Below are 15,320 nucleotides of genomic sequence, written 5' to 3' on the forward strand. Positions count from 1 at the left end.
GTCCAGATGCCATGCGTTTATTCTAATGCACGCGCACTTCCTCTGCGTCGGCTTTTTTTAGGAGCACCTTGTTAATGCGTCACACTTCCTTTTCCCCTCGAGAAAGTCTCAGTTCAGAAGGTACAAAATAACGCTGCAGTTTGCTAACATGCTCAATGTCAGAGTTTCTACCTAAGGGTAGCACGGAGCGGTTGATCTCATAGTTCACTGTTGAGACCTTGCGTAGAATGTTGTAAGGACCTTCCATGACGGAACCAAGTTTGCCGTTGTTGGGATGCCATGGTGTCTCGTTAAGGGCAAAATCACTGACTTGGAACTCAATCGGATGAAATTTTCTATCATAAATGACTTTTTTCTTGTTGTGGTAGGCGATAGAATTGGTAACTGCAGTTTTTCGTGCTTCTTCGACAGCTTCTTCTAGTTGTTCCAGTACAATTGGATAAGATGGAATTCCATACATCAGGAAGTAAGGTGCGTAGCCCGTCACTTCGTTGGGTGTTCTGTTGAATTCGTCAATTACTTCCGGAAGCAGATTAGTCCAAGACTTCTGTGGTTCGTCATTGAGCTCACATTTAAGTCTCGCTACGATAGTCTGGTTTGTCCGCTCGTTCATGTCGTTGCATTGTGGATGATGAGATGAGGTGAATAGTGGGTGTATACGATTATGTTTTAAAAACTGCTTGGATTTTCATGCAGTAAATCCTGTTCCACGATCTGAAAAGAGCTTCCGTGGTTTTCTTGAAGAAAAAATTGTTTTTAAGCATGAAAGGTAGGCTTCGCTGTTCTCACTTTTATGAGAAAGCGCCCATACGTAGCGAGTGACATGATCAATAACCAAGTGTATAAACCTTTTTGACAAGCGATATCCAGAAAATCCTGCAATGGTGTCTACTGCAAAAAGGTGGAGGGCTCTTCAGCTGGAGGCAGTGGTTCAAGAGTGCAAAACTTTTTTGTTTTGGTCTTCTTGCATCTCTGGCCTGTATCACAATGCCGAATATAAGTCGAAACATCGGATACCATATGCGGCCAATAATATGGCGGAGACAGGAGTGATAGCGTCTTCTTCACTCCGACATGCCCAAAATGTTGATGTGCATTCTTCAGAATGATTGGGCGTAGTTCATAGGACACGTATATTTTTCGTAGTCCTTTTCTTTTGACGATAATGATGTTATTTTCCAATGAATGCGTTCCTTTTGGACGCTCATTGTTGCATCGCTGAAGGTCGTCGTGTGACAGAAGATTTAACTATTGGGGCTCTGGAGAGCACATGTGCTTCGACATTACTTGCGCCCTTTTGATGTTTGATGTTCACATCATACATTGACAGTTTCAAAGACCACCGGTAGAGACGACCTTGAAGATTTTTAACATTCTTCAGCCACTGGAGTACAGAGCGATCTCTTACAACAGTGAATGACTTTCCATGAAGGTAGCAATGCCCTTTATCATTGACATCTACAATGGCAAGACATTCTCTTTGTGTAATAGCATAGTTTCCTCGGGCTTAAATAGTTTGCGGGAATAGTAGGCAACAGGATGTTCTTTGCCTTTGTCATCAGCTTGTTTCAGCACTGCACCGATGCCTTCGCCAGATGCGTCACAGTACACAGTACATGGTCTCGAAGGGTCGTATATGCGAAGCACCGGTTCTTCAGTTATCCGCTCCTTCAGTTCATGAAAGGCTTGTTCGCATGATTCTGTGCACACCCACTTGCTGCCTTTGTGGAGTAGTTTTGTGAGCGGAAGAGCGATATCGCTGAAGTGGGGGATGTACCGACAATAGGTGTTTACAGTGCCCAGAAAACGCTGGAGATCTTTTTCTCGTTTGGTGTCAGAAATTTGAGTATGGCAGCCACATCACTTTGGTTAGGTGTCACTGTTCCTTGTGAAGTTCTGTAGCCAAGGTATTCAATGCTGCAGTGTGCAAATTGGCACTTTTTTCGTTTGAGTTTTACGTTCTCGGTTTTGAGAGTTTTCAATAGCGCCTTAAGGTGTCGTATATGATCATTAAATGTCTCTAAGTATACGACCACATCGTTAAAGTAATTACTAGCATTGGTGAGCTGATGTTTTGCTATTATTGATTTCATGGCTCTTTCACATGTAGCGGGAGCGTTCTTCAACCCAAACGGCATTACCGACCACTCAAAATGACCATCAGGCGTGACAAATGCAGTTTTCTGAACATCGTCAGGATGCATTTGAACATGCCAGTATCCCGACGTTAAGTCCTACGTAGTGAAAAACTCCGCCTTTCCCAAGTGGTCAAGAATATCATCTATACGTGGAATTGGTTGAAAGTCGGGTACCGCTATGGCATTGAGTTTCTGGTAGTCAATACATAAACGAGTGCGTCCTTCACCTATCTTTTCTGCTAAAATGACAGGTGCGGCGCAGGGCGATAACGAAGGCCTCCCAACACCTTGCTTGAGGAAAGCGTCAACTTGTTTGTTGATCTCCACTTTGTCTGCCTGTGAACATCGGTATGGTGCTCGACGAATAGGGACAGCATTGGTAAGGCCGCGTTCACACTGAGCATTCCGGCCGCCGAAAGTGCTCCGAATCCGGTTCGGCGGCGGCGAGATCCGCCGAAAGGGCCCTCTCCACGCCGATCGCTCTCGGACCGAATTTTGCGGCGTCTGCCGCCGAATCGGTCACCGTGGACCAATAGGAGCGCTAGACAACGAATTTTGAAAAATGGCGGCCAAGCCCTACTTACTTGTTATGCCGCAGTGCACGTAACTGAATGTTGAACCAATGGTTGTTTAACCTACTCTGTGCCTACTTCGCGTCCGTATTTCGTGAAAGAAGTGACCGAGCTTGCTGTTGGCGCGACCGAGCTTGTCGCGGTCTTGCAAAGCAAAACGAACCCACTAACGCCGCTGGTGTCGGTGGTTTTTTCTGCTCTTCATGCATTACAAGACAGCCACTTGCCAGCAAAGTAAGCAGTGCTGTATTTTCTTGCTTCCTGCGTACGAGAATCATCGAAGTATTCGCCACCGGATAGCGTAGTGGCGTTTGCGAGCCGCGACAACAACCGGGTGACAGCCAATCCATCCGGCGTTCGCCCCGTGGTAGATGGCATATTCGGCGGCGCGGGGCGCGTCTAGTGCGAACGACGCTGCGTTTCGGCGGCGGGGCGATTTCGGTCGCTGTAGAAAGCGGAAGTTTCAGTGTGAACTAGGCTTAAGTGCGATCCTATTTTTCTCAGTAGTGTCGCACCCAATATCTGTCTGAGATTTCAAAAATGTCTAGTAATACTTGCTTAAAAGAGAGTCGAGTGGCGCAGACTCATGCTCTGATAAGTTTTCTGAAGTCAGGGTTCGCATTAGCGGGTCTTGAATCTTTTTCTTTCCATTGTGATGTGGAAGGTTCATATTCTCACGTGCTTGTGTCACTGACTTGTTTTCCAGATTTACAGAAAGATTGAGGTACGAAGCGCTGTCTAGGCCAAGAAATAATTGCATTTCATGCCTCGCAGCACATGTGCATAAACTTCTTTTATGACGTTCCCAATTTGTAACTGAATGTTTACGCGACCCAAAGTTCGAATGCTTGATGCAACTTGCTGGACCATGATACTGGAGTCTCTCATTAACTGAAGTTTTAGCTGTTTTACACATCCTCGCTGATACAAGTAATTGTTGCTCCTGTATCGAGAATTGCATTTCTGGCTTTCCCTTGATGAGAGCACTGAAATGTATTCATGAAATTCTGGGTCGCCCTTCTCGTTTCCACGTTCAGTATCAATAGCGGACACATTGCCACGGTGCGGACATTTCTTGTGCCAGTGAAACTGTCGTGGGAAACCAGCAGATGAGTAGTATCTACATTCGTTTTGCAGGGCACGCGGTTGAGGAGTTATTGTTGGCTGCTGCGGTCTGCTGAAGAGACGTTGAGCTCTTGATGCGATACTAGCGTTACGAGTAAAGGAAACTCCACTCACTCGTTTTAAAGATGTCTCGACCCGTTGGGCAGTGGTGAGCCACTCTAATGATGAGTTGAAAGACAGTCCGGCGAGCGTCAGTTCCACATCAGGAGGAACACCATCAGTCAGTCGAGAAATGATGTGGCACTCTTTCAGGTCAGCCTCAAGGAACCCAGTCACTTTTTCTCGTTGTAGTGGTCATCGATGGTCTGCCCTCGTTTCAGTCGGTAGTGAATGAAGAGACGGAAGGCATCTCCATCAGTCGTTGTAAAGCGGGCTTGCATGTCGCGGTTGATATCGTCCCAAGTTGTCTAGCCATTGCTGAAAATCTCTCTCAGGTACCACTTGAACGCTTCCCCTTCAATGTATTCGCTGAAGTGACTGACCCGATTGTGGTGAGTCCATGACGCTTCGGCTGCCTTCATGTCGAAAAGAAGAAGCCACTTGTCGATGAGCTTCCTCTGCCTGCCTCTTCGTCGGCTTCTCCTAGAATCACCTTGTCAATGCGTCACACACACACACACACACACACACACACACACACACACACACACACGCACGCACGCACGCACGCACGCACGCACGCACGCGCGCATGCACACACACACACACACACACACATATATATATATATATATATATATATATATATATATATATATATATATATATATATATATATATATATCAACACGATCACAAACTTTCGTGCACATTGTCAAATATAACAATTCGTTCACAAAACTGACCTGCTTATTTTCAACAAGAACAAGAGTATAATGTATATATATATATTGTTTTTCGCAATGCAAATAAACAAAAACTTAGGTAAGGTTTCTGTACGTGATAGTTGCAACTAAGCATGCGTTTATGTAGTTAGGTTTTCTATGGAAGTCAGGGGCTAAATTCACAAAGCTTTCTCTTGGCTACGCATTTTCTAAGCCGAAAATTCTCCTATCTGGAGGGATTACTATAGTGTGGGTACGAACTTAGCCTATTCGGCACTTAAGAGGGCGAGGAGAACACACGATAGCCGATGAAACGACAAGGAAAGAAAGAAGTGTGTGCCAATAATATCAAGGTAGCACGCAAAGCGTCTAGCGTCGAGAGTATAAGATGCTAGCCAATGGTTTGCTGCATGACAGTTGCATTTCCACGGGCTTTTGCCACAGCGCTTACGCGATGTCGCGTAGAAATGGACGCCTGGGTGTGCGGCGCAAATCCAAGCACTCGCGCTTCATTATTAACCGTAGCTGGTGATCATTAACGTTGGTGATCATATGTTGAGATGCCCGATGTCAATGAACGCTTGTACCATGCAATATTACTGCGTTATTACAAGATGTGCCATGAAGTCTGAGTAAGTGATGCGTTTGTTTGTTAAGCATGAAATTGATCTTCCCTGTATATTCAGTCAGAAGTTATTCTTACTGTTTCCACGCAGATACGTGGCTTTGTGATACGTAGAACACTAGCTTGCCCCTCAAATAGCCTGGTTTTGATCATAACACGAACCTGAAAACTTTTATTATTTGTTTTATTTGCATTTTGCGCAATTTTTTGTCATGGACAAAACTTTTTGCTCATAACCAACGACACCAAGGCTGACGTCGGAATTTCAGCGGAAGGAGGTCTTCGACGCTGTTGCCTTATTAATGCAATATTGGTAGAACGGGAAGTGGGTTACACTTACAAAAGCTATTTTTTATTGTCATGAAATTTGCAAGAAAAATAGCTAATGGCCTCTGTTCTCTTCTGCAGAGACTTATATACAAAATTTTCAGCAGTCACGCTGTAGAACATTTCTAGTCACAATACCTGCGCATGACAAGCATGCATACCAACCGCTTTTCGTCTAACTTTATGGAGATTGAATATGAAGTCCTTTAAAATATTCAATGCACACGCCATGTATACAATCAACTGTAGGTCAATATTCATTTTCAACTCAATATGGACGCTCAATTGACCCGCTAGAAAACGTTTTATATAAAAACAATGTCTTGATGAAGAGTCTTTGCTAAACTAAATAGAAAGTGTCGATAGCAAAGCAGTACCTTAAAATACAGTTTAAATCATCAAGAAGAATAAACTAACAATGACATGTGCCCTCCAAACACTTTAAATAAGCTGTGAAATTACATTTTGAGCAATGATGTTTTGGGAATAACCAGATATATTGATGATAACTTCAACAAGATTGTTCTTATGATACAGCCTTTGTTTTGTTTGTGATCGCGAGTGCAAATGTTTTAACAAAAAAAATATGTCTAGCTGTACAATGATTTGCAGAGCTATGAATTATGTTGGCGAAACAAGCCTAAATTATATATATGCATCGTATGAGTGGCTCTACATAAAGGTATCCATATAAAGCCATGTATAACCCTATACAAAATCTTCCATATATATCCACATATAGATGTATGCCATATAGGGCTATATATAACAGCTTCCGTATACAGGTAGTAAGAAAACAGGGTATATCGGGCGATTTATGACCCATATATGGCTACCTCGGGACTTGGGCTTCTCGGTAATGTAAAGGTCTTATATGGGGCATTCGTATAAAATCTGATATGTACAATTCCTGATGTAGCCATATATGGTGATTCTTATATGGGTCCGTATGTGGGAATTTCGTGAGGGAAGAGTGATTGTGAGTTGGTGTACTCATAAGTGGGTATGCCGAACTACGTTTCAGCACGCGCATTGACGACTGTTTCAACTGAGTCAACGCCATGCGCACCGCTGGTGCATCGCATCCCATCAGGGTTTTCTTTGGGAACTTGGTTCGATTCAATTGCCTAGTAATACTATTACTACTATTATAATAATGACAATAATCAATTCTTTTTTGTCCTTTTCTAGGTCATCAGCACAAAAGTGGCCTGCGAACGCTACAATAGGACTTAAGATGATAGCACGCAAGTAGCTGCATATGAAAGTGTAGTTTGAGCTAACACGACCGAAGAACGAAAGAAATAAATTTTTCTTTATCGCAGGTACGCTAAATTATGGATGACCACATACCGCGATTCAGAAATAAACACGTTGAAGCTAGCACCAGCGATATCATCCTGCTTTGAATAGCAATCTCATTCAATATATTGGCCGCTAAAAACCATATATTCAGCATGTTTTATCGCTACACAACGATGGGTGTTCGAACCGGCTGAAAAACACGCAATGCGATCTTTGTTGCGGTTTTTCTTAGCAAAAGTATGGAGGGTCCTAAGGCAAAGTTTTTTTTGACTTCCTTTGAAATAATGGGGAGCAAAACGTTAGGCTTTGAACTGATTTCACAATGCTCCAGGTCGTCACTTGCCTATGTTTTTAAATACATTGAGGATACAGTAAAATATTCCTACATCGGATTTTACGAAACCAGAACAGTGTATGAAGTAACCATTTTGCGGCTTAGCGAAACTTTTAGGAAAGCAATCAAGAAATGCCTATAAGAATATTACACCTTTGTTCTCTTCATGGTACACAAATGTCATACTTTTATAATATTGAAAAGCAACATTAATGCCACAATATTAGTCATTCTGCTACTTTATTCAGAATGCCACTGTAGCTCGGTATCGTTTGTTACATTTAGCCGAAAATGTGATCTGCACACCTACATGACCGCTGACCATCACAATAACAATCGTGCATATACGCTATGTTTACTTTGCAATGCTCAATGATATTTAGGTTTTATGCTGCAACGGTATACTTACCGTGACTTGTCCTCTTTCCGCTCTGTTTCAAAAAGAGGTCGAGAAGGTTGTGTTAGCAATGCAGCTCAGCATCGACAACGAGTACGACAAACTTTGCTTTGCAAGAATGCCTTATACAGGTCGCTCTAGGACAATTACTGCAACAATGAATTCCTTGCCACAAGAAACCAATAATATATTTTGGCTAATTTGGCTGGAGAAAAATAAATGATTTCAAATAGCTTTTATCGTAAAAAGAAATATTAAAACACCGCTGAGGTCTGCTTGCTGCTGCATTTCATGAAAAGCCGTGGCTTATCCCCTTATCTAGGATGCGGTATAGCACAATAGTGAAACCTCGCATTAGAGGTAGATGAGCATTTGTTGTGCATTGTTTCAGGAACACTAACAATTTACAAAGTCACTTTAAGAATAGAAAGAATCTCGAACCTTTCACCACATAAGTCAAGCAGAAAGCACGCACGATAATGTCATGCATAGGACGAGCGCAGACCAACAACTGTCACCGGCGTCATTTAAACGCACTATTAAAACATAGGAAAAGACGCGCAAACGGAGCACAGGTATACACAGGACAAGCGGGAACAACTGTCACAATTGGTTCTGTGTCCTGTGTATGCAGTGAGCTTGTTTCGTGAACGCGGCCACACAATATTCGGAGCGACTTTCATCCTCTCCCGAATTACGAGTTTTATGAGCGCGCAGGCAGGAGAGGGCACACTCCATAGAGGCGGTACTTCGTGAAGCCAATTTAGAGTGCGCCCAATGCTAGAAGCTGAAGCCAATTTAGAGTGCGCTCAACTTTTGTGTAATTTTGCGGTAAGCTGGGCAAGGTAGACAGCCGTTGCACGGCATTAGCATGCAACAATGCTTTGATGGCACTCAGTCAAAATTTGAAACCGGGTCGGCTCTGACCGCTCAAACACGGTGGGGTGCCTGCAAAAGATTACTGAGCGCTTATGGTTTCTTGAGAAAGAAGCCCCCCCCCCCCACGTGGGCGAAAGAAGGCAAGTATTGTAAATGTTATTATGACGACCACCTGATTACTTGACGGCACTTTCAGGCGGCGCGTGTATGGGGGCTTCTTCCGAGACCCAGCACGGCAATACGACCTCTGGCATCGGTTCGGCTACGGCCAAGGCGCTTGCTTGGCGCGTGCTTACAAGAGCACGCGATCGCCGTTTATTTTTTGCCATGGTATGACTTGCTTCTGGCATGTATCGCAAATGGGTGGGCTTGTGACATGTGCTAGCGGCATCTTTGATGGATGCTGACACCTCCGTGTGTCTTCGGCCATTTCTGCGCTTATCCTTTCAAACAAGCTTGTGTGTAAAGCCACGTGTGGAGAGCGAGTGGTTCCTTTTATATCTCACAGGGGACATTTACTGCCCTGTGGGCATGATGCAGACGTGTTACCAAGGATACCGTTTTTATGGCCGAAAATCCCAATACACATAGCCTTGAGTTTATATGGTTGTGTGCCAACGAGCTTGCACTTGCCTCTATGACTTTTTATATCTAGTTTAGGTATATTTATATTTCAGTTGTGTTATTTGCGGCGACGGCATGAGTCCTTGCACGTGCACGAAGGTGGCATCCTTGTAGCAGGTTTTTGATTGACCAAGTGTGTTGTCCTATCCGAGGATAAACAGGCAACCATTCACTGAGAGTTCGGTAAGGGCAGAGCATTGAGGAAATAATAAGGGGCCCTGAAGTTCCGCCAGGCGTTCTAAATCAGGCCAGGCACCGTCGGCTGTGCCGAGTCTTGTAGGGTTGCCCTAAGAAGTTGGCCCATTTTCAGCGTTTTTTTGGAACTTTTGTGTTTGTAACTGCATCAATCCTGTACACTATGTAACTTAATGTTTTTATTAGCCTTATAAAACTTCTCTATCGATTTACTTCCTTTCAAGCAACAAGCAAGTCAATAGCCTCCATTTGCATAGCGTCAGTACGTTACTTTCTCCCACTTAGCTATACCACCTCGGGTGGTGCGTTTCAGGCGCCAAATGAAGAGAGTTGTGTTCTGCAACATCGAAAGAAGCGGAATTTCGCTGATTCATTCTACGTGAGAGGAGGCTGGTGGTATCGGCCGCAAGGCTACGTCTTCGCCTTAAAACATTGATATGGTACGGGAACGACGACTCCATCGAGTAACAAAACCTAAAACGCCTCTTTACAAACACACTATATCGCATGTTTATTTGTCAAAACCACCAAAATATTTTCCCAAAAAGCAATTGATATAAACATCACACAATTTGCGTTTGTTTGTCAATCGTGAACACGCTTGTTTTTAATTTCTACTGCAAAAATTTCAGAAAATTTAAACTCCTGTATTTAGCGATTCTCTTAAGTATTGTGATGGCAATAATAATATCATTTTCAAGATATCAGCGCTTTGGTGGCTATAGCAAAAAGCTGGATTTTCAGGCACTAAAAAACCGCGTTTGAGTCGCAATAGTGGGCAGGAAAAACAGTGTTTTAGGCCCCCAAATCGTGATATAGGTGCAATGAACTTTAACAGAATTGAAATTTTCGAAAAAATACGTGTGGGATCGGTGTCTATTACAAGAAAGCAAACAAAAATGTTTTAGTTTATCATTGCACTAAAGTGCCAAAGGTATACTACCATAGCCATGAACTTTTTCCCGCAGGGTTTTCAGAATTCCGTCTGTACTTTAGCAGTACTGCAAAATGAGTTTAGTGCTCACCGTCGAATAAACACGTCCCTGGGTCTCTTCCTTTTCGGCATGGCCATGAAGGTCAACACAGGAGAAAATAGCCAAAGCGCTAGCTGGCCAGAAGGGTTTATTCACTGCGTAATAACTTGGTAAAACCTGGTCCCATTGCACATGGTGACTTTGCATGCTTCCTGCTTGAGATGTGCGCTGCAAGTATCGAGCTGCATGCAGTTATTAAAGTGACTTTGTACTTTCTGCTGCTGCCGAAATGCACAATAAGCGGTCAACTACTTCTGTAAAGACATGTTTTTACCTTCATGTTATACTGATTCCTATATAGGGCGATCAGTCACATTTTTTTCGTTTGATGAGTCATCTAAAGCCAATTAACCAGATGAGTCCTCTAATTTTCAATTATTTTCACTTGAATCACGAATTTAATACCAGGCAGTCGATGATTTTCTACTCATTACCACCAAACGTTAATAGAGTTCAAATTATATGTCCCACCTCGACAGCATAGAGATCGTAAGAAGGACTCCCGAAATAACGTATGCTTCAGGCGGTGTTCTGCAAGAATTCTTGACCCTTGAGCTCGTTTTAGTCCCAGAAGTTTGAAAATGGCAGCATCACTTATTTGAAAAGTCGAGCACACAAGTTTCCATCAACAAGAATTGGTGCGAGCATTTGTATTTACCCCCTCCAAGTACAAAATATGATGCCAGAAAAGTGATCATCTGGAGAAATACGAAGTGGAATGAAATAAATGACTGCTAGTGATAACTCAGGAAGCCTACAGAATTGCATACACGGAGTTTCAAGCCATTTGAAGAAACAGGCGGCGTGTGACGCGCCTCTGAATTTCGCATCTACAAATGTTAACGCCGTTACTGAAAGGAGTAAACAGTCGGAAGACGATAATGATGAGACCGGTGAGGACAATGATGACATAAAGCCGTCAGTGTCTTCCTCTCCAATGAATGCCGTTTTTTACAAGCCCCTCCGTTTGTCACGACTGCGAATAGCTCCCGTATAATTGTTGAGAACTTTTACAAGATGATGTTGATCTGCATATAGAATTTTTTTGCCGACGCCGTTGTGCACGGCGAGTTCAGCGATCGAGCCGTCTTCGAAACTGCGCGCAAACAACCAAATATTACGAGAGTGATCACAAAAGTGAGCAAAGCGGCACAATGCTAGAAAGGCAAGTACGCGCCAAGCTCTAGACCATTCACACTTTCCGTGGCACTCCCGACGGTGATGAAGGTATGCAAAGCATATTGAGCTGCAAAACAGAGCAAGATCAGTTAATATTTACATATATGGTGGCTGTGTTAAGGTATTCGAACCTTGATTTTTTTTGTGTTCACACCAACGATTTCATACAAATAGCCAAAAACTTGTTTCCCCAGCCATACTACTATTCAGGGGTCCGACTGTATAAAACATTGCTATACAACATTGGAATAGCAATTATATGAACCCTCTCGGCTGGATTCGGGCACCGACAACGGCATCGCCGTCACACACACACACACACACACACACACACACACACACACACACACACACACACACACACACACACACACACACACACACACACACACACACACACACACACACACATATATATATATATATATATATATATATATATATATATATATATATATATTGTGAGCATTATTTATACGCGTCATCTTACTATATGTACATACTCATCATCATCAGTCTGACTTGTGTTGTGGGGCAGAGGCTCGGCTAGTAAAAGAGGTGTCTTGCAACCAAAACGTTGCTTTACAAGTGGTGGAGGTGCTTTCGGATGCCCTGGTCCTCTCCCTGCAGCACTTTTTCGTTATCGTTGACTACAAACCGTCCCTGGAGCTCCGGTCGGGTCGCCGTATGTGCAGTCAGACTACGGTCATGTCGCAAGACGAGCACAACAACACGGCTCCATCCACCCAGGCTGCATCCCTGGGCATGCCTCCTTGGACTGTCACCGCCCCTCAAAAAGATCCTCCGTTGTTCTCCGGCCTTCGCGGTGAAGACGTTGCAGACTGGTAGGATCAGTACGACCGTGTGAGTGCGCTTAACTATTGGCATGATTCTGTGAAGCTGTCCCGTGTACCTTTCTACCTGACGGGTGTCTTAAAGACATGGTTTCTCAACCATCAGGTGGATTTCCCAGACTGGCCTACCTTTAAGCAGCAGCTCCGTCAGATATTCGCCAACCCTTCTGTACGTGCAGACATCGCCAAACGGAAGCTTGCTGAACGTGTCCAGCACTTTGGCGATTCGTATACATCGTACATTGAAGATGTCTTCGCCCTATGCCATCGCGTTGACAGCTCAATGGCGGAGCATGACCGCGTTCGCCATTTGCTCAAGGGCATAGGCGCCGTCGCATTTAACGCTCTGGCGGCAAGGAACCCAACCACGGTCGCCGAAATTATCAGACCGTGTCAGCGACTCGATGATCTTCAACTTATGCGTTTGCAACCTGAAACAGCAGATATCAGGCCAACGCATGACGGTGAGCTCCGTGCATTGATATGGTCTATGATCCGCGAGGAGCTGCAACTCCAAGCCACCTCGTCATCTTATGAGCTCCGAATGACGCCTTCTACAGGCAGCCTCCGGAACATTGTGAGGGAGGAACTAGCGTTCATGACGTGTGAGCAAGTCTCTAGCTCGCATACCACTCCAAAGCCGACGTACGCTCAGGTGGTTGCAGCGTCACCTTCTCAGCAATCACCGCAGTATGGGTCAACTATGCAGCCTTCACTGAATGTCCTTGCCCAAAGAGCATCGCCTCCTTTGTTTCAAGCCTGGCGTCCATCTCGACCTATTTGCTATTATTGCGGAATACGCGGACACATCTCACGGTTCTGTCGTCGACGTCGACAAGATGAAAGGCGTGGCTATGGTGACTACGAGAGGAATGAGTTTGCCCCATCTCCACAACAACGTCACCCATACCATCTTTACCAACGCCGCTCACCCTCTCCACAGCACTTCGATGCAGCCAGTACCTTCCGCTCCTCGTGCCGTAGCTCCCCGTCACCTATGCGCCGTTCCTCGTAACCACTTCGTCCGGCTACCACGGCGTCTGATCATCGCTTGGAAAACTAAACAATGCAGCTTCAGGAGGGAAAGCTGCATTTGGCGGACTGCATCGAACTCCTCTGGAACACCCCTCAAATGTACTTTCGGTGTGTGTTGAGGGTATATGGACTGAAGCCTTGGTGGACCCAGGTGCATCGCTCTCAGTTATTAGTGTGGACTTGTGTTCCCATTTGCGCAAAGTGAAGACACCGCATGATGGCCCTCCCCTTCGCTTTGCTAATGCGGTTTTTGTTCAGCAGGCTGGTGTTTGCACGGTACGAGTTTTTATTGCGGGCATCCTTCAGCATATACAGTTCCTTGTTCTTTCATCGTGTACCAATGCGCTGATTTTAGGATGGGACTTTCTCTCCTCAGCTTCAGCCGTGATATCTTGCCATCAGAGGGTCATTCACATGTCAGATACTGGGCTTTCGTCTGATAACTATGCCCATAGCCAGCGTTTCGTCACCGCTGATGATTGTTTTATTCCTCCAGGTAATGAGCATATTCTGACCCTGACATAAGAAATGATCGATTCTGGTGATGTGTTCTTAGCACCGTGTGGACGTTACATCTCTGGTGGACTTACCATCGCTCCTAGCCTGGTGCGCTTTTGTGATGGCAGAGCATTAGTTACGGCAGTTAACCCCAATTCATTGCCTTTTGCACTGCCCCAGGGCACCAGTGTGGTTTGCTTCACAGATACCGAACCACTTTCTCTGGTGCCCCTTCACGGAGACTCGCCATCTTTCTCTACGAGTATTGATGACCAGGCTACAACGGCTGCTTTAAAAGCCACAATAAATCCCGATCTCACGTCAGCACAAAAGCAAGAACTTTTGGATGTGCTTCAAAAACACAGCGCTTTATTTGATGTATATTCCAAGCTTCTGGGTTACACTTCTGTCGCCATGCATCGAATTGAAACTGAAGGCAATACAATCGTACGCCACCGTCCATATCGAGTGTCGTCCGCAGAGCAGAAAATCATCGAGGACAACGTTGCTGATATTCTCAAACGAGATGTTATCCGGCCTTCGTCCAGCTCGTGGTCATCACCTGTGGTGCTAGTACGAAAGAGGGATGGTTCGGTGCGATTCTGCGTCGATTAACGATCACTTAATGAAATTACGCGCAAAGACGTCTACCCGTTGCCACGAGGCGACGACGCACTTGACTCTCTGCAAGGCGCTGAATTTTTCTCCAGCCTCAATTTACGGTCTGGTTATTGGAAAATACCTATGTGCGAAGCGGACAAAGAAAAAAACTGCCTTTCCAACACCAGACGGGCTGTACGAATTCAACGTCATGCCATTCGGTTTATATAAGGCTCCTGCCACGTTTGAACGCATGATGGACACAGTTCTACGCGGCCTAAAATTTAAAAAAAAAATGTATCTGTTATCTAGATGACATAGTCATTTTCTCCTCTTTTCGTCAGCATCTTGATCGTTTGGACGAAGTTTTGACGTGTATTTTTAGTGCTGAACTTCAGCTAAACACAAAAAATGCCATTTCGCCAACAAAAACATCAAGATGTTGGGCCACCTTGTCAGCAAAGAGGGCGTTCGTCCAGATCCTGACAAGCATTCTGCCGTGATACGCTTCCCTCGGCCAGAAAATCAGAAACACCTACGAAGTTTCCTGGGCCTGGCATCCCACTTGCGCCGCTTCATTAGTCTTTTTTCTGCCATCGCATCACCACTGCACAAGCTGCTGACATCCGGATCAACTTTCGCTTGGAAAGACGACTGCGAGCGTGCCTTTCAAGCCCTCAAGAATGCTTTAACGTCTGACCCTCTTCTGTGCCATTTCGACGAGAACGCACCTACATGTCTGCACACCGATGCGAGCGGCCATGGCATTGGTGCA

At 44.7% G+C, this 15,320-nt stretch overlaps 1 protein-coding gene across 2 annotated transcripts in view; it reads right to left on the bottom strand.

Annotated features, from left to right (window-relative positions):
- LOC142767122 (uncharacterized) overlaps positions 1 to 15,320 on the bottom strand; it is a 336,953-nt gene that overhangs the window by 195,328 nt on the left and 126,305 nt on the right. For both annotated transcript variants that reach the window (XM_075868347.1, XM_075868346.1), the window contains one exon: positions 7,660 to 7,681. In XM_075868347.1, the coding sequence (XP_075724462.1) occupies positions 7,660 to 7,681 (22 nt within the window). The remainder of the gene's footprint in view (positions 1 to 7,659; positions 7,682 to 15,320) is intronic.

This window comes from Rhipicephalus microplus, chromosome 7, assembly GCF_043290135.1.
Source record: "Rhipicephalus microplus isolate Deutch F79 chromosome 7, USDA_Rmic, whole genome shotgun sequence".
NCBI classification, from domain to species: domain Eukaryota; kingdom Metazoa; phylum Arthropoda; class Arachnida; order Ixodida; family Ixodidae; genus Rhipicephalus; species Rhipicephalus microplus.